At 42.3% G+C, this 23,656-nt stretch overlaps 1 protein-coding gene across 2 annotated transcripts in view; it reads left to right on the forward strand.

The window, feature by feature from the left end:
* Nucleotides 1-23,656, forward strand: part of PRKCA (protein kinase C alpha) — a 439,560-nt gene that overhangs the window by 184,566 nt on the left and 231,338 nt on the right. For both annotated transcript variants that reach the window (XM_004374198.2, XM_023729298.1), the window contains exon 3: nucleotides 13,181-13,263. In XM_004374198.2, coding sequence (XP_004374255.1) covers nucleotides 13,181-13,263 — 83 coding nt within the window. The remainder of the gene's footprint in view (nucleotides 1-13,180; nucleotides 13,264-23,656) is intronic.

Consider the following 23,656-nt stretch of genomic DNA (forward strand, 5'->3'; position numbering starts at 1 on the left):
TTTTTTTTTTTTGCTGAGTTCTTCCAACACACACTTACTGCCTTTTCTTGAAATTAGCCTGTTTGTGAATCTGTTTTCTAAACTAGCCCTGAGCCTTGTGGATCTTTATAGTCCCAGGGCCAAGCACCATGTCTGGCGTGTAGCTTTATATCCCAGCTAAATAAATATTTGCTGACCACAGTTTAACTAAACTGAAGGCTTCCTGTCCACTGCCTCTGTTTCTTTATTACCTATTTTCTTAAAAACCAGTTGCCATTGAGTTGATTCCAATTCATGGCGACCCCATCTGTGTCAGAGTAGAACTGTGCTCCATAGGATTTGCAGTGGTTGATTTTTCAGAAGTAGATTGCCAGGCCTTTCCTCAGAATTGCCTCTGGGTGGACTCAAACCTCTAGCAATTCGGTTAGCAGCCGAGCGCTTTAACTGTTTGCATCACCCAGGGACTCCCTCTACTTTCTTGCTATCCCCTATATTTTGTTACTCTGTTTTTACTACTACCAAAACCAAGATCTGGGCATGACAATGACCCTCTTCTAGACTTCTCTGAGATTGACACTGTTGGAACTTCCTTCTTGAAACATTCCCACCTTTCAGATTTTGGGACTCGTGGCTGCTGCTTGCCTCTCTCCTAGGCTTGTCTCTGCTCTTTAGCTGAATGCTCTTCTCACCCCTCAAACACTTGAGTGAGAAATCCCAGAGTTTCTCCCCACAGCATCTTTCTTGAGATCTCATCCCTCCTGTGGCTTCCGCCATGTCTTCTAAACAGATGCTACCAAAGGATTGTGCCTCTTAAAGCCCTGGAGTCCTCACAGTGCCTGCTAGCTTTATGGCCTTCTAGTAGGAGGTTTAGAGGTATTTGTTGAAAGAAGGACCGAATGGACAAAAATGCAGTTTTATTTTGGAAGTTGATCAGGTAGTGTCTTAGTTATCTTCTGCTACTGTAACAGAAATACCACAAGTGGATGGTTTCAACAAAGAGAAATTTATTCTCTCACAGTCCAGTAGGCTACAAGTCCAAATTGAGGGCATCATTTCCAAGGGAAAGCCTTCTCTCTTTGTCGGCTCTGGAGGAATGTCCTTGTTATCAATCTTCCCTTGGTCTAGGAGCTTCTCTGTACAGGAACCTCAGGTCCAAATGATGTGCTCTGCTCCTGGCATTGCTTTCTTGGTGGTATGAGGTCCCCATGTCTCTCCACTTGCCCCTCTCCCTTACATCTCAAAAGAGATTGGCCTAAGGCACTATCTAATCTTGTAGATCTCATCAGTACAACTGCTGCTAACCCATCTCATCAACATCACAGTGATAGGATTTACAACACACAGGAAATCACATCAGATGACAAAATGGTAGACAGTCACACAGTACTAGGAATCATGATGTAGCCAAGCCGACAGATATATTTGGGGGACACAATTCAATCTATGACAGGTATAAATGATGAAATTACAAATATTAGAAACAGACATTATTCTTGGTTTTGCCTCTGATGTTCAACTGGCAACCCAAGTGCTTTATTTAGTGAATCATGCACAGACATGTCTGTCAGTGGAGGCTTGTGTGCTGCTGTGATACTGAAGAGGTTTCAGCAGTGCTTCCAGACTAAGATGGACTAGGAAGAAAGGCTCTGGTGATCTACTTCCGAAAATCAGCCAACGAAAACCCTGTAGATCTCAGTGGTTCATGTTGCAACCGATCATGGTGATAGCACAGGACTGGGCATGAGTTGCATTGCATGAGTTGCCATGAGTCGGGGGCCAACTCGATGGCATCTAACGACTACAGCAACAACAAGGATGATCATTCTTTGTAAGACTATCAGGGCATCAGAACTCTGACTTAAGAATAAAAACGGTAGGACTAAATCAGGAAGGAATAGAGGCAGAAGGGAGTCATAACCTTACTCCTCACCCACGTAATCCCCAAGAAGTCCTCCAGGGAGCACAGTTTGGAAACTAAAAAGAATGAATTATTTCTGCATTCTCCCTGATTCTGTTCTCTGCTCTCAGTGATGTTTATCACCTTTTATATTATAATATCTTCTCATGGAAGGCGAACTCTATGGGCTGTTGGTCTCTTGAGCATTCCAAATGTTAGCTCTCTGGGTGATTTTACACGTGTGTGGGAATCCACTGAAAACCGAGAGAGTCTTCATATAACCAGCAAGTAGCATGCAAATGTGGTTATTGTCATGATTATGAGTACAAATACCAGCTAATCTCTTAAGCAGGACAAAAAAAAAACAAAACAAAACAGTGATTTCAATTTTGTTTTTCTGATTATACTTCTATGTTGAACCCTTTAAGAGTTCTGACTTTATTAAACTCATTTGTAATCATGAGCAAATGAGTATATACAGATGCCCCAGATACTTTTGAGCCCTTTTGGTGCAGTGGTTAAATGCTCGGCTGCTAACTGAAAGGTCGGTGGTTTGAACCCACCAGCTACTCCATGGGAGAAAGATGTGGCAGTCTGCTTCTGTAAAGGTTACAGCCTTGGGAAACTCTCTGGGGCAATTCTACTGTGTCCCGTAGGGTCACTGTGAATCGGAATCAACTCGGCAGCAATGGGTTTGGTTTTTTTCCTTTTAAATCCTTTTTCATATCAGCATTTTAGGTTCAATTAAATAATCATCAGCTTTTACCAATCGTTTCTCTCTTCTCTCTCCACATTTTTTTCTTGCTGAAATATGTTAAAACAAATTGCAGACATCTTATTTCACCTGTATAATTTTTAAAAAGACGGATAAATATAACGTGTTATACTTTCTTACTATTGAAACTTGAAGTGGTATACATTTTATTGAAGAAGAGAGGACAGTCTCAGGGGTCCATCTTGTGGGCAGACATTCACACCCCTGGACTCGAGTTGCAGTGGAGTAATGCAACTTCTTACTCTTACTTCATTCCACTGCGGTAAGAAGACTTTACACTGAAAGGGGGAGAGAAGGCCAAGTGAAAGTTCTTGAACTCAGTTCAACCTCTTTGAACTCCTTGCCACTCTCTCGCAAACCCCAGTTTAACTAATTCCAGACTTAAACATAAAGGAATTAAAAATATTGCAGATACTGGGCTTGATAAACCCTCTCGTAGAAGGTATGCTGTAATTTTTTTTAGGGTCAAAACGAGGAAACCTGAAGTTCAGGCTGGGTTGTAGGTGTTCAGATACGGAGCCTGTATTGCAAAACTACGAAAGCTTTATGGCTTTATGAGCTTAAAAGGAAAGTCGAATTCTTCAGATGATTTTGAAATCAGAATGAAAACATCGCTGGATCAGAGTTAAAAAGCAAACCTTTAGATCTCCCTTCAAACACGTTCCTGTGATTTGCCATAGACTTATCTTTAAGGGATTCTCTTGTCCCATAAAATAGCCCTTTATACTGCAGTCACTTAAGGTATTAAGATTTTACTAATGTATGTTCATGGTATCAGAAAAGCCGATTCCATTTCGGTTTTATGTTGAATGCGGGAATAAATTGAAACAAGTAAAAGAAGTAAGATTCTGTTTAGCAGTTACTTGTTGGCATATGTGTTGCTGTCATTATTAACATTCTTCCAGGTTTGTGGCTCCTGGTCCATAATGGGTCAAATGCCAAACCAAACCCGTTGCCATTGAGTAGATTTCAACTCATAGTGACCCTATAGGACAGAGTAGAACTGCTGCATAGAGTTTCCAAGGAGTGGCTGGTGGATTCAAACTGCTGACCTTTTGGTTAGCAGCTGAGCTGTTAAGCACTGTGCCACCAGGGCTCCCCATAATGGGCCAATAATTATTAAAATCCCATCACTGATCCTCGGTTTTTCTGCTTGGTTCTGCAGCAGCCTTTAACAGTGGTGACTGCCCTGTTCTTGAAATTCTTTCTTTGCTCAGCCTCCTCCAGTCCCCGGCTCTCTTCTCTTCTGATTTTCATCCCACCTGTAGGACTACCCTGTTTCCACCATCAGTCACAGAATGTGGGTGTTCCCAGGAAACCCCTCACACTCCTTGGATTCTCATTCACCGTCACGGCTTCCACTGTCAACCATGTAGACGCCTTTCAAAACGTGGTTCCTCCTTTCAAAATGTGGTTCCTAGCTGTCTATTGGCCTCTCACCTGCTTGCTTGACTTGTCTACCTGGGTGACCACCCCCTGCACATTGTACTTAACTTGTCTAACACCAAAGCCTCTTTTAAAACAACAACACAAAGAATAGTTTCTCCTCCTTCAGCTTGCATAATTCCTGTGAACAGTTTACTTAGGTTGAAAGACTCCAAGTCCAGGGTAATTCTTACCTGCTCTTGGGTCTTCTCCACTCATTTCCCACAACATGCCAATTCAACCCTTATCATTTAGTATTCTGTCCATTACAAGTACAGAAAACTCAAACTGGCATAAACAATAAGGAAGCATGTATGATACGATCTTGTGTATTCCTGTGTATTAAATTATATCTGGGTGTAGATGGAGAAAATGAAATTTTAAAAGGGTATTCCATGGTTCACATGACTGAAACCTGGATCCAGGTTTCAGCGAGGGTAAGATCTAGCCATGCCATCCCCAAGATCTGGTTTCTTTCCATCTCCCTCCTTAGTCTTCTATGCTCTCAGCTTCATCTTAAGGCTCCCCTCTTGGTTGCAATTTAGTAACACCATTTGTACAGTTGTTCAGGTCAGTAACCTAAGGGTCATCTTTACTCCTCCTTCCCTCACAACCCACATTTATGCCCTCAGCTTTTTCTTCAAAATATATCTCAAATCCAACCAGGGAAGAATTAAAAAAAAAAAAAAAAAAAAAGGAATAATCAGTAGCACTTGGTGACATTAGAGAAAAGAAAGTTGAGGATTCAAGATGATTCTCTCAGGGGAGGGAGTTTGTGATCAGAAATGGGAATACTGGGATTTTGGAAAGAGTTTATTGGGAGTATGTACACACATGCATAGAGGCCGAATCAGTGTGCTGTCTGAAGAATGGCATTCCTTATAATATGTGATAAAGCACGTTTATTTGATTTGTTTTCATACAACTTTAACATGTATCCAGGGGAAGACTATTTTCATTGTTACAAATCTGAAACCAATAATTTTCTTTTAGCATGCAAATATAATACAAGCTCAGTTTTTCATTACTTTCTCTATAAAGCTGAAAGCGATTCACTTGCTTTAGAGATCTTATTTCATTGTATTCTGATGTGACGTTACCTTTCATTAATCCCTTCCAGCTAAGCAAAATTTAATTAAAACCACCTCACGTGATGGAAGCCATTTATGTATTTAAAAAAAGGAACTCGAGGAAGCTCAGCTACCAATCTTCTGTTCCGAACAAAGTCTGAGTATAAATTTAGTATGTTCTTCCTCAAATTCAGTGTTTGCTACATAATGGCTTTTCCCCCAGTAATTTTGGATAACAGGGAATTTTTATGTGTACTTTCTATTTTACTTGACTGTGACCTGAATTTGAAATGATACTGACTTCATGGTGAAAGGGAAGGAAATTATTTTTTTTTTAAAGAAATGAAAAATGATACCTAATAGTATATTTTTTAACTCGCTGAGCATGGCAATCTGTGTCAAGTGTAAATATGGGTAATCCCATTTTACATATAGATTAAATGACAAATTGTCTTAACGATTTGGGAGGAGGGTCAAGTCTGCAGTCTGAAGGCCCTCATTTCCATCATCGTTACTGACATTTATTGAACACGAGTGGGGTGGGAGAGTTGGAAGAGCACATAGCTAATCCTCCAGGGTCATGTAAATCCTTTACTCCCAAACCTGTATTTTTCCACATGCCCACTCTCTATCCTGGCACTGATTTTGTTTAGAATGTTATGGGATGGAAGCAAATACTCTTTCTGGGTTTTATAACTAACTCAACTGCAAACACAAATAATCACAAGAAATTCACAAAGGCAGGACTACAGGGCTAAGCCTCTTACTGCCTGTGACTCCTTGTCTTGGTCTCCTAGTGCTGCTGTAACAGAAATGCCCCAGGTGGGTGGCTTTAACGAACAGAAATTATTTCCTAACAGTTCTGGAGGCTGAAAGTCGAAATCAGAGTCTCAGCTGTGTTGATTCCTTCCTTGTTGGTAGCCCTAGGTATCCCTTAGTTCCTTGACAATCCTCACGTGGTATCTGTCTTCCTCCGTGTGTGTGTGTGTGTGTGTGTGTGTGTGTGTGTGTGTGTGTGTGTGTGTGTGTGTGTGTGTTTCTGTGTGTGTGTATCTGTGTTTCATGTATCTCTGTGTCTGATCTGCTCTTTTTATAACTTAAAAATGATTAGATTTAGAAACCACCCTACCAGAGTGTGATATCATTAACATAGTAAAGAAAACCCTGTTTCCAAACAGGATTACTTCCATAGGTATACGAGTTAGGATTTCAACACATATTTTTTGGGGGGACACAATTCAATCCATAACACTCCCTATGCTTGTTACTCATAATTTCTTAAACATCACTCTGCATTGGTCAATTACTTTTAACTCACATTGTCTTTCAAGCCAGAACCACTGCAGCACTTTCTGATTTCTGTGTGTGTGATGTTGGTGACATCCCTAAGGAGGAGTTTGCATTGATGCTGCTGCAGCTGATTCATCTGTAGCATCAGCTAATTGTGCTGTTTTGATGAAGCCATATGCGTGAATGGAGTATGAAGAAGGTCCTTGGGCTTGCCATTTGGCTGTGATCACACTAGGAAACATGTCCAGTATCAAGAGCCTGGAGTCATCCATCTGCGTGATGATGACTTTTAACAGAGAAACAAAGCACTCTAAGGCCCCCGGTATGTGTCTAATGGGCCAAGACACTTTCTAATTAAATTAGTTCTTAGCAAACTCCTGGTGAGGAGTAGCATTAGAAGGGGTGTTTGTTTCTCTCACACTGAGTGTTTGGCTTTCAGCCTGCCCTTTTTGATCTCTTTAAATTAATGGACGCTATTGAGAACCAATGTTAACATCAACATGGCAACTTTGTAACACACCTCTCCTTTAAAAAAAAAAAAAGAATTCTTGAGCCAGATATAAACCATTTGCCATCGAGTTGATTCCAACTCAGCGACCCCATGTGTGTCAGAGTAGAACTGTGCTCTGTAGGGTTTTCAGTGGCTGATTTTTCAGACGTAGATCGCCAGGCCTTTCTTCTGGGTGGACTTGAACAGCCTACCTTTGGGTTAGCAGCCGAGCGTGTTAACCATGTGCACCACTCAGGGATGAGCCAAACATAGGAGACTGTTTTTTGTTCTGCCTCGGAAAAACACACTTTTGACAGATGGATAAACTTCTACTGAATTTCTGTTTCGTTACCTTCCTTCGTGATAAGTGAGATTGGCGACTGATGAGCGTTAATAGACTGACCGTTCTCAATTTTAAAGTGAGGTAATGTTAAGAACTGTTATTTGGCCCAGCCTGTGGTCTCCATCTGGCTTTGTCCACCCCGCCCCCGTCATTTACTTAGTGTGATTTGTGCATTTCATTTGTCACCCATTACTGTTGGACAGCGTAAGCCTATCACATAGAGGATTAGAGAAAAACGATTCTGTGCTTAGAAAATAATTGAATGAAGATTTACTTTGTGATTTTAAGCTGCAGGATAGCTTCACATTTAAAAACCTCTTGTTTGCTTTTACAAGCAGGAGTGACCCAAAGTCTTTGAACTCTTGGGGCCTCACCTCAGGGTCCTCACTGGGCAGCCTATGCTCGCTTAAGCACAAACTCTTTTAAGGGCCCAGGGTCTGGCCCCAGGACAAACCATGGGGCAGCAGGAACTGGCCGTGGCGTATATCTCCACTTCTTCCAACTGAGAGACATTATCTTTAAGTTGCCTTCCTGCCAAGGTCAGGCAAATATTTATGGAAAACGTACTATGTGACAAACCATGCCAAACCAAACCTGTTGCCATCAATTGATTCCAACACATAGTGACCCTATAGGACAGAGTAGAACTGCCCCATAGGGTTTCCAAGGCTGTAATCTTTAAAGAAGCAGACTTTCTCCCACAGAGTGTCTGGCTGGTGGTTTCGAACTGCTGACCTTTCTTTTGGTTCGTAGCCAAATGCTTAACCACTGTGCCACTAGGGCTGCTTACTATATGACAGGCACCACTTTGCCTCCTTTCCCCCCGGTTTTCATTGATTGACATAACTTGGTGAGAGGAAGACCTTTAGAATTCCAAACGAGAAGGAAAAAAAGAATAGCTCCTAATTTTTAACCCGAGGAAAGCCCATACCGTCGATCTCCGGGTAAACCCAGTGCATTCTCTTGTTTTATGGAGCTAGTTTTTTTCTCTTTACACTAGCATGACTTCTCAAATGCTTGCGTTATATTGTCTTACAGAATGCATGTTACTTAATTTAGTTAGAACTTAAAACTGAAAATCAGGACCAGTTATCAGGGACTTTGGAATCTGCAGCCATTGCCTCATTTTCTGGGGCAGCCTTTTCCAGGTGAATGTCATATCCAGGTGGAGTCAGCCAACCTCTGAGCTTGTTTTCCCGCTCCCCTCACTGGGGATGAGAAGAGCTGGGCTTTGTCTCCTTAGTCCAGGTCACCCAGGCATGGGCGCATTCTGTTTCGTCTGCCTGTGGAGATAATCCATTCTGAATCTTGGACCTTTGAACATGTGTGCGGGGTTCTCATCCCTCAAATACCTCACATCTTGAATGATTCTCTGGAAACACATGACCCTTCCCTCTAACCTCCTTTGGGTAAATCCAGTCACTTTTAGAAATGAGACTTTCATATGAGGTAGGAAGAGAGGGGGCTGCTAAGGCAGGTTGGAAGAGGTAATTTTGGGGTAAGTGGGGTTTCTCCAGGTAGTACACAAGGTTAACATGCTTGACTGCAAACTGAAAGGTTGGAGGTTCGAGTCTACCCACTGGTGCCTTGGAAGAAAGCCCTCGGTGACCTACTTCTGAATAATGAGCCATTGAAAACCCTGTGGCACGCAGTTCTACTCTGACACACATGGGGTTACCATGAGTTGGAGCTTTTGCTGCCTCTGCAAATTATACTGTGTAGTGAGGTCTTGCTCTTTCTTTGGATAAAATTTGATGTAAGAGATATTTTGAGATATACAATAGAAATACTTTCCATTGGAGGCATTTAATTGCATTGATGTGTAAATGGCAGGGCTTTGAACCAGTTGGAAATAGTTCAGTCATGGCCAGTGAAAACAAGGGCAGTGTACACATTGCATAGCAACCTAATTTCTCACTCATAGGACTTTGACCAGAGTAGGAAACAGGCAGTGGTGCCTCGCTGAAAGATGGCGGATGACCAAGCTGCTTTGCATGTGTTATTCTCCACAGTCCTGCCAATAATCTAATCTCTCACACCAGGCTCCTGAACCTTTCAGTTGATATAGTTGAAATTTTCAGGAACCTGATGTGGAAGATGGGATTATTGGCAGGACTGTGGTGACCGACACATTGTCAAAGCGGTGCGGTAGGCTGCCATCTTTGAGGAGGGCACTGCCACCTGTTTCCTACTTGGGTCAAAATCCGAAGGATGGAAGATTCGGTTGCTATGCAACACGTACTCTGCCCTTGTTTCCGTCCGCCATGACTGAACCTTTTAGAACCAGTTTGAAGCCCTGGTAAATGGGGAAACAAAGGACAGGTACAAAGAGACAAACTATCCTTTTAAAGGAATTTGATAAATATGTTTTTTTTTTTAACAGTGTTCACCAGAATGCAAAGATATATATTTTTTTTTTTTTAAAAAAGGAAAGATGAAAAGCCTGAATGTTAGAAAGATTAAGCAGGGAATCAATGTTTTTCTTCCTCTCAAAACACCATATCCATAACAGTGATGAGGAAATAACGCCCCTATGCTTCTTTGCCTTAGCAGTTTTTCTTTTTAATTCCAGTGACTGGAAGATGACTTTGTGCCTGGGGAGAGCGAGCAGATCAGATTAATTGATGCCATTTCAGGGCTGCTTCTATTATCTGTCCTTAGAGAGATCTGCAGTCAAGACGCTTTTAGCAGAAACCCAGTGGAAAGGGCACTCCTCGAAGGGCTTGAAGCAGCTCAGCACTGCCCTTTGTAGTGCCTCAGGGCTGCCCAGGATGCTAACAGGCTCTTTCCTCTGTCGCTTCCCACTCACCTCCTCCTGCCCCAACTCGTGCACAGTGGACAGGTGTGGCAGGTGTGGTACGTGTGGTAGACAGCCCATGAGAAGCCCGTATTCAGGGCATCTTCGCTTCTAAAGGGATGTTCACTTTAAGAGATCTTTAATTATCACCTCTCTGTGGATGGTTCCCCCATATGCCCTGCTCTCTGCCTGCTCAATGCCAAGCCTGTGTTTTTTTTTTTTAAAAAAAATATATCTTTACTGTGATATTATATCATGACCCCCTGAAAGGAAAGCTATTTAGAACGTAGACAGTTAAGCATCCATGATCCTACTTTCCTGTTCTCTAACATGGCATAGCCACACCTTCATCCTCTGAGCTAGATAGATAGGCAGGCAGGCATAGGCATAGGCATAGGTTTAAGTATGTTCTTGTTAGCTGCTGTTGAGTCAGCCAGCTCCTGTCTCATGGTGACCCTGTGCACAATGGAACTAAATGCTGCTGGTCCTGCACCATCCCCATGATCGGTTACAGATTGGACCATCGTGACCCGTAGGGCTTTCATTGGCTGATATTTGGAAGTAAATTGCCAGACCTCTCTTCCTAGTTCTTCTTAGTCTGGAAGCTCCACTGAAACCTGTTCAGCATCATAGCAACATGCAAGCCTCCACTGACAGATAAGTGGTGACTGCACATGAGGTGCATTAGCTGGGAATCAAACTTGGGTCACCCCCATGAAGACAAGAATTCTACCACTGAACCACCAATGCCCTACAGGTATAAGTATAGGTATATATGAAAACATATGCAAATAAATACACAAACACACACACACACACACATTTTACTGTGTAGCCATCCTCCTGTCATTCATGTGCAGATTCTTAGCATTAGCTCTAATATCTTTCTACTCCTGATATCCTGTCAGTGGCTCTGATACAGTGGAAGGAACGGAGGCTGTGGAGTCCAGCAAGCCTTTTCTATGAATCCTGTCTCCACCAGTTAGTAGGTGTGTGACTTTGGGCAGGTCCGTCATCCATCTGTCAGTTCATCCATCTATCTACCCATCTGTCCTCCCTGCCTTCCTTGCTCTCTCCCATCCAAAATACTTGTTTTGTGCTTACTAAATGCTAGATACATGGGGTATCTGAACAGTGTTCCCCATCCATAGATTAAGTAGTGCATATTAAATAGTGTTGATATAAGGATCAGTTACATGCACGTGAAAGGGCCGAACAGAGTGCCTGACATGCAATAGCACGCTCAAGAAATGGTATCTGTGGTCAGTTGGCAAGTCCCATCAACTCTTTTACTGCAATGGCTCTGGTCTCTATTACTTTCTATTTCTTAGCAGCCTGAATGGTGTTGTTAGGTGCCATTGAGCCAGAATAATGACGGGCAATTACTTTCATATGGATGATGCAAGAAGCTTCTAATTGGGCCTTATGGCCCCTTATCTAGTCCATTAAATCCTTTCTGTCACCCTCATTTGGAGCCCTGGTGGCACAGTCGTTAAGAGCTCAGCTGCTCACCAGAAGGTTGGCAGTTCACATCCACCAGCTGCTCCTTGGAAACCTTATGGGGGCAGTTCTACTGTGTCCTGTAGGGTTGCTGTGAGTCGAAATCGACTCGACGGCAACACATCTGGTTTGGTTTTTTCACCCTCATCTACCTTTCTAAAGCACCGCTTTTTGTTTATGTCATCATTTTGTTCAAAAACTTTCAGTGGCTTCCAATGCTATCAGAAAATACTCTGAATTTCTTGCTGGCCATTCAAGGTCCTCCAACGATCCTCTCAGTACTCAGCTCTTCTCCTCCTGGGATCTCAGCTCTCAGCAAACCTGCCATCCTCTCTTGAGTCTTCATCTGCTGACAGGTGTGCAAGGACTTAGCCTGGGAGTTGTCTGTTCCCGAGGGAGAAGATAACAGCACATGAGTCACGCATTAGAAACGTTCTATCCTTTCTTTTGCAATAAAGACTTAACCAATATTTCTGAGGATACATTGTTTTTAGTCTCAACAAAGAACAATAAAGTAGTAGATTATGCCCTTTGGAGCACCCCTCCCTCTTTTCATTCTGTTTGCAAGGCTGTACAACCAGACTGCAAGTTTTCAAGGAAGGAGGAATAGGTCATTTGTTTATTTTTTTGTAACTTCCACAGTATACTATCCATAAAAATCTCTTTACGATATTACTTATTAATTTCTAGAGTTAACAATTAAATTCTTTTGTTGGTCATCTTCAGGATTATTTATCAAAACCATGTTGAGTTTGGAAAATATTTGTTGTGTATTGGATTTTGCTCAGTTTGCATGGCCTCCGCAAGTGGTACCGGCATCTGTAGCAAGAAGGTAGATACAAGAAGGTGTTAGGATATTCCCCAGCTTTTGTCATTGCAGAGGGCTGTTTTCTGTAGATTGGGTTTATGTTTTAATGAGTTCCTTAAGTTAGAAATTCTGCTGAGGAAGTCCTGCAATGTATATTTAGGAATGCCTATATATTATTTATAATCTGCAATATTCATTTTTTATTGTATATGTTTTTTATTTCATCCACAAAGTGTAATGTGTGTGTGTGTGGTATAGGACAGTGCAAACCTACTGCCGTCAAGTTGATTCCAATTCATAGCAAACCTGTAGGACAGAGTAGAACTGCCCCATAGAGTTTCCAAGGCTGTTAATCTTTATGGAAGTGGACTCCCACAGAACGGCTGGTAGATTTGAACTGCTGACCTTTTGATTAGCAGCCAAGTGCTTAGCCACTATGCCACCACGGCTCCTGTTTAGGACAGTGCAAAGAACTTTCCATTTTGATTCCTGACTTATGCCTTGAGGAAGTGTCTCACAGTCTTCAGCCTTCCTCTCCTTCGCCGTTAGAGAGCTGGAGGAGCTGCAGTTGAGGGCTCCTTGGCCCCTGTCAGCGCTGACATTCTGTGATTCTATTATCTATGAGTCCAGTCAATACCAAATGTTGCTGAGTCTTGATTGAAATGCTTTCTGATTACTGTTTATGAGATTCTGTCTGTAGTGAAATTAAATTGACTTCTAACAGCAAGTAGCCCTTTATTTGAGAAGTAAAGCTTGTATATTAAATCTAGACGGTTCTAATTGTAATTTTCTTTTCTCTCCACCAGTTTGCTGTTTTGTGGTGCACAAGAGGTGCCATGAGTTCGTTACTTTTTCTTGCCCGGGTGCGGATAAGGGACCCGACACAGATGTAAGTAGCCTGGAAGCCACAACTTGATGTTAATGCGGGTTCTCAATCTTTAATTTTATTAATATCTGTACAACTGTTTTGGCACATACTATTAATGGAAAGACTTCTCAATTAGTCTGATAGAACTTTGACTTGAACTAGTTAACAAATTTATAGTCCTTTTGAGTCCTGGCAGGACTACTCAGTCAAACCAGAACTGAATTTCTTCTCGGCTTGTGCTGGTCCACCATGGCTACATAGACTAAATCCACCACGTTTGGCTCACAACCACAATGCAGTTCTTCTCTGAAAATGTTGACAAATTTTAATGAACATAAATCACCCTTCAGTTTCTTTCTAATGGTTTATTAACTCATAGGACTGTCATTGCTTCTAGCTGGTGTAACAAACTGCTCCTAGTTCACTCCGTGAGAGTCTTGCTGCCTTTTCGTTGTGCATTATAAATGCTACTGTTGATTGAAATAATTTAGCATCTGTTTCACTGAAGATGATCTCTGAAGCTGGCCATGTGTGTACACGTAGTTTAGTTCGTTTGTTTCCTAATTCTGCCTCTTTCTATGGCGTGGCTCTGTTGCATCTCTTGGTTACTGAAAAGTGGAACCAGCAAAGGAGAGTGGGAGTTAGCAGGCATGGGAAATACTAGTATCTACAGTGTATTGAGTGGAAAGAAACTTAACCTCTTTGCTATCTGAAGAGTAATACTTGAACTGAAAACATTTGGATGGGAGAGAGGAGGCCTGGAAAAGTAGACATTTCTATTCTGAATTGCTTTTGCCAGATAACTTCAGTCACTTGTATTTAAGCTATATGCTTCAAGTGATTCCTACTTTTAGCATCAGTTTCCCATCAGGAAGCTTTGATTTTGAAGTGGCTTTCTCAGTGCCCAACAACAACAACAACAACAACAAAAATCTGTTGCCATTTGGTCAATTCCGACTCTTAGCAACTTTGTAGGACAGAGTAGAACTGTCCCATAGGGTTTCCAAGACTGTAAAGCTTTACAAAAGCAGACTGCCACATCTTTCTCCTGTAGAGCAGCTGATGGGTTAGGACCACTGACCTTTTCGTTAGCAGCCGAATGCTTAACCACTGCGCCACCAGGGCACCTTTTCTCAGTGCTGGCAGGGCTAATTATTCCCTTCCTAGAAGGTGGTGTATTCGCAGTGGCCTCTGAGGGATTCAGATTTACTTTGTTTCAGAACGTGTAATGAAGGAACTTAGGAGTCCCTGGGTGGCACAAATGGTTACATGCTCAGGTATTAACAGAAAGGTTGGAGGTTCAGGTCCACCCAGAGGTGCCTTGGAAGAAAGCCCTGGTGATCTCCTGCCAAAAAGTCATAACCATTGAAATCCCTGTGGAATACAGCTCTATCTAACGCACATGGGGTCACCATGGGTCGGAATCGACTCGATGACAATTGGTTTTTTTTTTTTTTGGTGTAACGAAGGAACTTTGTCACAGCGGTGGCGAATGTCAGGACGGCGGAGACAGTAACCAAACACAACTCTTACAGAGAAGTGGGGCCAGGAGGGTCACTCTGAGGAGTTGACCCTGGCTTCAGTCCCAGGAGTTTATTTATAGTCAATACAGCAAACAGTGAAGCAAATAACAGAACAATGGGCTTTGGGTGAGTAACAATAAGTTTCGGGCAAGGGAGAAGGAATTCAGGTAAACAAGCCAATCAGTAAAGGGACAATAGGTTTCGGAAAACAAGTCGTGCCTAATCTCCTCCTCATTGCTGACAAGTCTCAACATGTCCTGTGCAGCATAGAGGCCTTTGAGGGGCTGAAGTTGTCAATAGTATAGCCATGTTTAAATGGCATATATCCCCACAGAACTTGCCATTAGACCCTCAGTGCATGGTGACATGCCTCGTTTCGACCAGACGTGGCAGAGGCAGTGTTGAGTGGGTGCCACGACTCTGAGCCACCACTGGTCCTACAAAGACTCACAGATGTGGATGCCAGAGGGCAGCTCAAGATCGTCTTGTTTTTTATCCTCAATTTCCAGGACCAGGAAGCCAAAGTCCATGAATGTTGAGTGCCTTGCCTAAGTGCACACAAAGTTAGTGTTACCGTCTCCCCCGCTTTCCGTATTTTACTTTTTTTTTTTTTAATGGAAAATCGTCTCTGTTTTGGGCATTTTGGACATAAATTAAATGAAATGTTAGAGTATCAACTTTTGTGAAGGCCCAAGTCCAGTTACTTTTGGTTTAAAGTTGGCCTGAAGCATCAAGGGTGGTCCTTTGGCCTCCTCACTTGTTATGTCTGTCTTCATCCTTGCATTTTATCTTTCTTCCCTTCCGTTCTCATTCTTCTCCCGTTTCTGCCCCATCAAGACCTGGGAGAGAGGCGAGGGCAGGCTGAGGGAATGTGAACAGTTTTTGCCTGACCTCCTTCTCCCTTCCTTTTCCTTTCTCTTCCTCATACTTCTTTATTCTTTCAATTAAATAATCTTTATTAAGTACCGCTTATGGGTGGCACGGAGCCCTGGTGGTGCAGTGGTTGAGTGATACTGCTGCTAACCAAAAGGTCGTCAGTTCAAATCCACTCCACCAGCTGCCCCTTAGGAGACCTATGGGGCAGTTCTACTCTGTCCTCTAGGGTCGCTATGAGTCAGAATCGACTCCACCACAATGACTTTGGTTTTGGTTTTATAGGTGGCACAGATCCCTGGTGGTGTAGTGGTTAAGAGCTATGACTGCTAACCAAAAGGTCGGCAGTTCCAATACACCAGCCACTCCTTAGAAATCCTATGGGGCAGTTGTATCATGTGTTCTCTGGCATCGTTTCTTTCACCAAGGCCATTATTTTCCATCTGCTGATCCTTCTTCTTTGTTTTCAACTTTCGGAATCCATCCCCAGTAATTATCAATGCATCCTGACTGCATGTTTGGTCAATTCAGACTGCAATTGTTGATAAAAATCTTCAGTTTCTTCATCTTTGGCATTAGTGGTTGGTGTATAAATTTGAATAATAGTCATGTCATATCAACTGATATTCCTTGTAGGCATATGGATAGTATCCTATCATGGGCAGCCTTGTTATTTCAGGATGTATCTTGAAAAGTTCTTTTTGACGATGAATGTGACACCATTCCTCTTCAATTTGTTGTTCCCAGCATAGTAAGTATACCATAAGATTATCTGATTCAAAATGGCCAGTACCAGTCTGTCTTCAGCTTAGGAATGCCTAGGATATCAGTCTTCAATCATTGCATTTTGTTTTTGACAACTTCCAACTTTCCTTGATACAAACTTCGTACATTCCATGTTCTGATTATTAATGGATGTTTGTAACTACTTCTTCTCATTTTGAGATGTGCCACATCAGCAAATGAGGGTCCCAAAAGCTTTACTCCATCCATGTCATTAAGATTGACTCTACTTTGAGGAGGCAGCTCTTCCCCAATTGTATTTTGAGTGCCTCCAACTTGAGGGGCTCATCTTCTAACACTATATCAGACAATGCTCTGCTGCTATCCATAAGGTTTTCACTGGCCAATTTTGTCAGAAGTAGATTGCCAGGTCCTTCTTCCCAGCCTGTCTTAGTCTGGAAGCTATGCTGAAACCTGTCCACCATGGATGACCCTTCTGGTATTTGAAATACTGGTGGCATGGCTTCCAGTATCACGGCAACAGGCAAGGCACCCCTGTATGACAAACTGACAGACGAGTGGGGGTGTAAAGTTGTAGGGAGATAAAAAGCTCTTATGTGATGTGTATAAAAATAACAACAAATGCTAAAGAACTATCTAAGCACAACTTTCAGAACGTTTACTCTGTACATTGGGTATGTGGACATGTGAGAAAGTGAGATCGGAAGGAGGAAGTGATCTGTTAAAAGGCTTAAAGCATCCAGAGGTAATAGGCTTGCCTTGCATTTTTGTTTGCAGTATTGTTTAGCTATTATGTTTTTATTTGCCTTATGTATTTTCACCAGCGACCTTGGCCTGTTTGGGGAGAAACTGTTCACACTGTATTTTGAGCTTATGTCTGAACCATACCATTGAACAAAATTCAGGTGATATAAAAATAACTTCCTGGATCATCACTATACCTTACCTGGGGGGCAGCTAGCATTCATACAGGCAGCATCACTAGATTGTTGAAGCCTGCCAGAATGTTTGGAAAGGTACCAAATGGAGAGATTAATTAACTTGCTACAAGGCAGAGAAACTTGCTCCGGATCTGAGTGCATTTTCACGTCTGTGAAGATTGTAACACTGAGCCACTGGAAGAAGCTGACAGCATGACCGTAAACACTTAGAACCACAAATGGAGCTGATTGCACAAATTGCCACAAAGGAAAAGTGATACCAAGTGTAAAGCCGGACTCTTGGAGGGCTGTGTCCAGAAGGCAAAATTGCTTTCTTTTCTTTACTATAATCTGGAGAATTATCTTGTTCTCAAGTTCTTTATAGTTTCTCAGAAACCAATTAAATAAAAAAGGCCGCCAAATTGTTTAAAATTTAGCATTTCAAAGCTTCATTTATAACAAAACTTAAAACATTTAAAATTAATTTAGAAATAAATTTAATTAGTGGATCTTCTATTTTCTCAAAGTGTGCTTTTACATTTAATATGGAAATACGATCATTTTGTGAGCAAACCCAGTTATCCCCTAAACATGTTTACATTCCTGATCTGACAGAGATTTGTAACAGGTGCAGGTGCTGAAAAATTGCATTTAAAATTCAGCAGAGTGTAGTGAAAAAGAGTATTAGGATGGTATTTGGGAGTCCTGCCCCAAGAGGTCACTAAAAACCTTTCTGGACCCCAGCTTCCTCATTTATCAATATCGAGACTGAACTTCATAGTCTTTGAAGCTGTTTTCAGCCCTAAATCCCATTCCATTCTATTCCGTTTCATTCATTCATTGAATATTCCTTGAGGGTCTCATGTTGTGAAGGATACAAAGGTGAGGCCAGTTCCTGTCTTCAGAACGCATTCTCTTTAATAGCAAGGGTAAGCCAGGCCTGCAAATAGTTCTACTGGAAGATCGCATATGATAACAGCTACAGGAGAGAAAGAAGTCAAGTTCTGTTGAGTTTAGTGAGAGAGAGAGAGAGCACGTAATGGAAGAATGAGGGAAGGCTTCTCAAAGGTGGTGACATCTTAAGATTGATTTCAGTTCTTTTCAAAATGTTCTTTTAAAAGTAAGTAGTCTAGTCATCTACTTGGTTTTAGTATTTTCGTGTGTCTCTTGCTGACTGTATTGTTGCTAGCTGCCACTGAGTCAGCCCCAGACTCCTGGCAACCCTATGCACAGCGGAACTAAACCCTGCCACGTCGTGTGACATCCTGTAATGGGTTGCAGCTCAGGCCCTTGTGATCTGTAGTGTTTTCTTTGTCTAAGTTTTGGAAGTAGGTCACTAGGTCTTTCCTCCTAGTCCATCCTAGTCTGGAAGCCTGTTCAGCATCATAGCAGCACACAAGCCTCCACTGACATATGGGTGGTGGCTGCACATGAGGTACGTTGGCCGAGAATTAAACCCAGGTCTCCTGCATGGGAGGTGAGAATTCTGCCATTAAACCACCAAAGTGAGTAATATCTCTTGCCAAATGCTGCTCTCCAGCAGCATATAAACTCAGGTGGCATGTTTTGCAAGAGGTCCTATAAAAAGGATGTAAGCAAGAGAGACCCACAATATTCTGCAAGTCCTAGTGGGATACCTCTTGATGAGCTGGATTCTGAACCCACCACCCTGTGCTTACCCACAGGTGCCCTCCCTCACTGGCTGTAGTGCCATGGGAAACCTTCAAAAGAAGTTATTTCAGGGAAACAAACCCAACAAAAAACTCAAGTGCTAATTCTGCTCTTCAGTGGGTGGATTATTTTACGTACCAGATTCACAGTAACAGAAGTATTTCCTACAAGGGAAGGGACTCCTGCTACATTTCTGCCAAATTAATTTAGCCCGGAATTAAAAATAGCCTCAAAGACTTATTTCCTTGTCCACACATCTCTGATGAGCCAGAGATGGGTGGTGGCATGGCTATCTGCTCGACCTACCAGGTTCTGGCCATGAAGAAGAGCGTGAGGATTGTGTATCTGCTTTGCAGTCTGTACTTGATTAACTGGAAGAAATGTGTGCATGAGTATAAGTAAAGTGCTCATATTCTAGCCAGGGTACTGGAATGTGTTTTTTCAAAGGAGTCATCCTGGGAACTCTACAACTTAATCCAACAGTTCTGCCACTGCTCAGACTTCTTTGGAAGTCCACTTTTGGAACGACATATAAGGCCCGTAGCACATTCTTTTCAAAATCTCCATTCTTGGAAAATTGTCAGCCCCTTTGAGAATGTGGTGAGATGGTTTGGAGACACAGCCAAAAGTCCAGTGGTGCCAGATCTGAATAAAGGGCTTAATGAAGGTGGGTGGTAACGTTTTGGGTCAAAAAGGAGGTAAGACAAGTACAAAGAGTGCTTTTCTAGTGAGACTCATAAATTCGCTCTGATATGAAGTCTTAGAGAGACTTTTGATATGTTTTTGAGCATGGAGAGCACGTTGGAACCATTGTGTGGCCTTTCGGTGGCAACTTTAGTTAACATGAATGCTTGCTTAAAAAAAAGAAAAATGTCGCATTTACTTAACAATCGTGCCTACACTGCTGATTCTTTGTGGGAAAGTCCTGTGTCTTTTCTCTTTGGAAACCAAGTGCCCAGTGCAGGGCCTGGCACAGAGTGGATGCTCAAAAGTATTTGTTGAACCAAAGAAACTGAATGCATGAATGTTTGCTAACCTAATTTGATCACCAGTTGTATTTAGCTGGTCCTGAATTACTTGAGTATTTTTAACTTCAGCTGAAACTTTTACTGAATTTCCCCAACACCTAGGAGCAGATGTTTCATCAGCATCATTATTAGGACACCTAGGGGTGTGAGGAGATATGCTCAATTGACTTCCCTACTTTTCACAGTAGCCATTTCAAACCATTGCCTTAACTGCTTGGAGTTTAGTTTGAAAAATGACAGAAGTAGGCAATGGCTTTTTACTGGTTGGCGTCAATGATTGGTGTGATGGTTTCTTTGCTCATTTTTCTTGAACCATCCAAGTGAGTTAGTACTAACAGGTGGTTCATGATGTACAAGCAACCAAATCACCTGTACCGGAAAATGGTTGCTGGAAATGGAGTTTGGGGAGCCTGCCATTGCAGCTCCAATCATTGGAAGCCCAGAGCCAGAAGATGTGTTGCACAAGTCGTGGAATCTTTAGGATGTTACCTAATGTATGTTTGGAAGCCCTAGTAGCGTAGGAAACCCTATGGGGCAGTTCTTCTCTGTCCTTTAGGGTCACTGTGAGTTGGAATTAGCTCGTTTGGTTTGTCTGTTTAGTTTTTTTTTTGTTGTTGTTATATGTCAAGTAGGAGTTCCTGGGTAGTGCAAATGGTTAATGCACTCAACTGCTAACTGAAAGGTTGAAGGTTTGAGTCCACCCAGAGGTGCCTCAGAAGAAAGGCCTGGCAACGACTTCCGAAAAATTAACCAATGAAAACTCTGTGGAGCAGAGTTCTGTTATGACACACATGAGGTCGTCATGAGACAGAATTGACTCGATGGCAACTGGTGGGGGTGGTGGTAGATGTGTCAAGTGCCTTTCTGTCATTTATTTCTTATATGTCATCACTGTAGGGTCGCTGTGAGTCGGAATTGACTAGACGGCAACAAGTTGGTTTGTTTTTTTTAATCATTAAATGTTTTTTGAGCATTTATTAGGTACCAGGTGCTTTGGGATTCAAAGATTAAAAATCATGGTCCTTGCCGAATTGCTGGGCTGAGGGCTGAGGGCTGTGGGGACCATGGTCTTGGGGAACATCTAGCTCAATTGGCGTAACACAGCTCATAAAGAAAATGTTCTACATTCTACTTTGGTTAGTAGCGTCTGGGGTCTTAGAAGCCTGTGAGCGGCCATCTAAGACACCCCTTCAGGAGCAAGGGAGAATGAAGAAAACAAGACACAAGGGAAAGATTAGTCCAAAGGACTAATGGACCACAACTACCATGGCCTCCACCAGACTGAGTCCAGTACAACTAGATGGTGCCCGGCTGCCACCACTGACTGCTCTGACAGGGATCACAACAGAGCATCCAGAACAGAGCTGGAGAAAAATGTAGAACAAAATTCTAACTCATAAAAAAAGAGCAGACTTACTGGCCTGACAGAGACTGGAGAAACCCTGAGAGTATGGCCCCTGGACACCCTTTTAGCTCAGTAATAAAGTCACTCCCGAGGTTCACCCTTCAACCAAAGATTAGACAGCCCCATAAAACAAAATGAAGACTAATGGGGCATAACAGCCCAGGGACAAGGACTAGAAGGCAGGAGGGGACAAGAAAGCTGGTAATAGGGAACCCAAGGTTGAGAAGGGAGAGTGTTGACATGTCATGAGGTTGTTAAACAATATCATAAAACAATGTGTACTGATTGTTTAATGAGAAACTATATGTTCTGTAAACCTTCATTTAAGTACAATAAAAAATGAAATCATGGTTCTTGTCTCCCAACAGCTAGTCTTACTAGGAAGTCATACATATGAATAAACACTATAATTCTCTCAGATAATTACTTCAGTGGATGGCATACATAAATGTGCTAGGTGTATATTATTATTCCCGTTGTGCAAATGTGAAAAGCGAGGTTCACAGCTGGTTAAGGGACTTGCTGGAGTTCACACTGGTAGTAAACGTGCACTGAGCTTTGAACCAGGTCTCCAAACTTCTTCTCTTTCCTCTGTACATGTGGCAGAACAGCAAAGCCAACTCGGGCAGCTTTTCTGTCAGTGAAGGCACGGTTTTGGTGGGCAGAGTTTGGGGTGAGAGTGACTATGAGGAATCATAAGACAGTCAAAGAAATTCGAAATGCTGAAATCCTAAGATTGACAGTAAAAAGCATTCACCAGGGAGACAGACAATGTGGACTACTATGAAGACTAGGGCTGCAGACCCATAGGGTCAGCTGACAGCCAGGAGAATTTGGAGACCTGGTGTGCGTTCTCCTGAAGAGGGTGGAGAATGGGCTTTTCAGGACCCTGGGTTTCTGGAAAGATTTGTTTCAAGTGGCTTTACCCCAAACTGAAAGCCAGCCTGAGAGCTTTTCGGTGCATGCCGGGGGCTTGTTGCTGGATTTTAGTGAGTCAGTGTTTTTCACAAGCTGAAGTTAGAGTCTCATTCAGTTAGCTGCTACCTTTTTCATCCTGGCTGTGCTCTGTTTTTGCTGCTTGATGCCTTCCCAGCTAGAGATTCAGGAAGAGTCTGTGGACAAAGCAATACATACCCTGGACTCTAGGAGAGAGAGGAAGATCCACTGAGGACTTTCTAGGCCACGTTTTCATGGTGACATTTATTTATTTACAATGAGATCAAGTGCCCAAAAGGATCATAACAATCAAATGAACCCACACACCAGGAATTCTGTATCAGCCTCTGATAATGGCAAGGAGAGATGGGTACCCTTGCTGACAACTGTTTATATTATGTGGTACCAGAAGCTGTGAGCAGACACTGTCAAACATAGCATCTGTGTATTTTCAAGAGGTGGGGTGTACAGTGGGGAGCTCAGTTGTTCTAATTATTTTTGTTAGTCATTCAACATATCCTAACTATTTTTATAATCTCAACACAAATATGTTTTGAGAATCATATACCAAAGGGAAAAGCCAGGCTCTAAGAAGACTATTGAATATACCATGGACTGCCAAAAGAATGAACAAGTCTGCCTTGGAAGACGTACAACCAGAATACCCGTTAGAAGCAAGGATGACGAGACTACGTCTCACATATTTGGACATGTTATTAGGAGGGATCAGTCCCTGCAGAAGGACATCATGTTTGGTAAAGTAGAGGGTTAGCAAAAAAGAGGAAGACCCTCAACAAGATAGACTTGATGCAGTGGCTGCAACAATGGGCTCAAGCATAACAAAGATTGTGAGGTTGGTGCAGGACTAGGCAGTGTTTCGTTCTGTTGTACATAGGGTCACTAAGAGAATCAACTCAAGGGCATCTGATAACAACAAGAATATCACTGTCATTATGATAACATTGCCATATTGCCATCAGGCATCGGAGTAGTCAGAATTGTATGAAGATTTCCCAAAAGATACCATTGATGTGGAAAGAGTGTTCAAGTCCTTTATGTTGAGGATGCCATGCTCTACATGTACAACATAGTCCTTGTAGTCTTCACTCTGGTCTTTTGCTTTTACCCCCTCCATGTGCCAAACCATTGCTTATGCCTGTAGACCCAATCTATATTAGAATTACACCGAATTATCATCTCTGCACAGTCTCCCAAGGCAGAAGCCTTCGGATTTTATGTTAGTTGCCTCCTTCTCTTTTGTCCTCCACACATTGAATAGGTCTCAGGTTCTGTAGGTTCTACCTCTAGCTAATT

Source organism: Trichechus manatus, unplaced genomic scaffold (assembly GCF_000243295.1).
Source record: "Trichechus manatus latirostris isolate Lorelei unplaced genomic scaffold, TriManLat1.0 scaffold00028, whole genome shotgun sequence".
Lineage (NCBI taxonomy): Eukaryota > Metazoa > Chordata > Mammalia > Sirenia > Trichechidae > Trichechus > Trichechus manatus.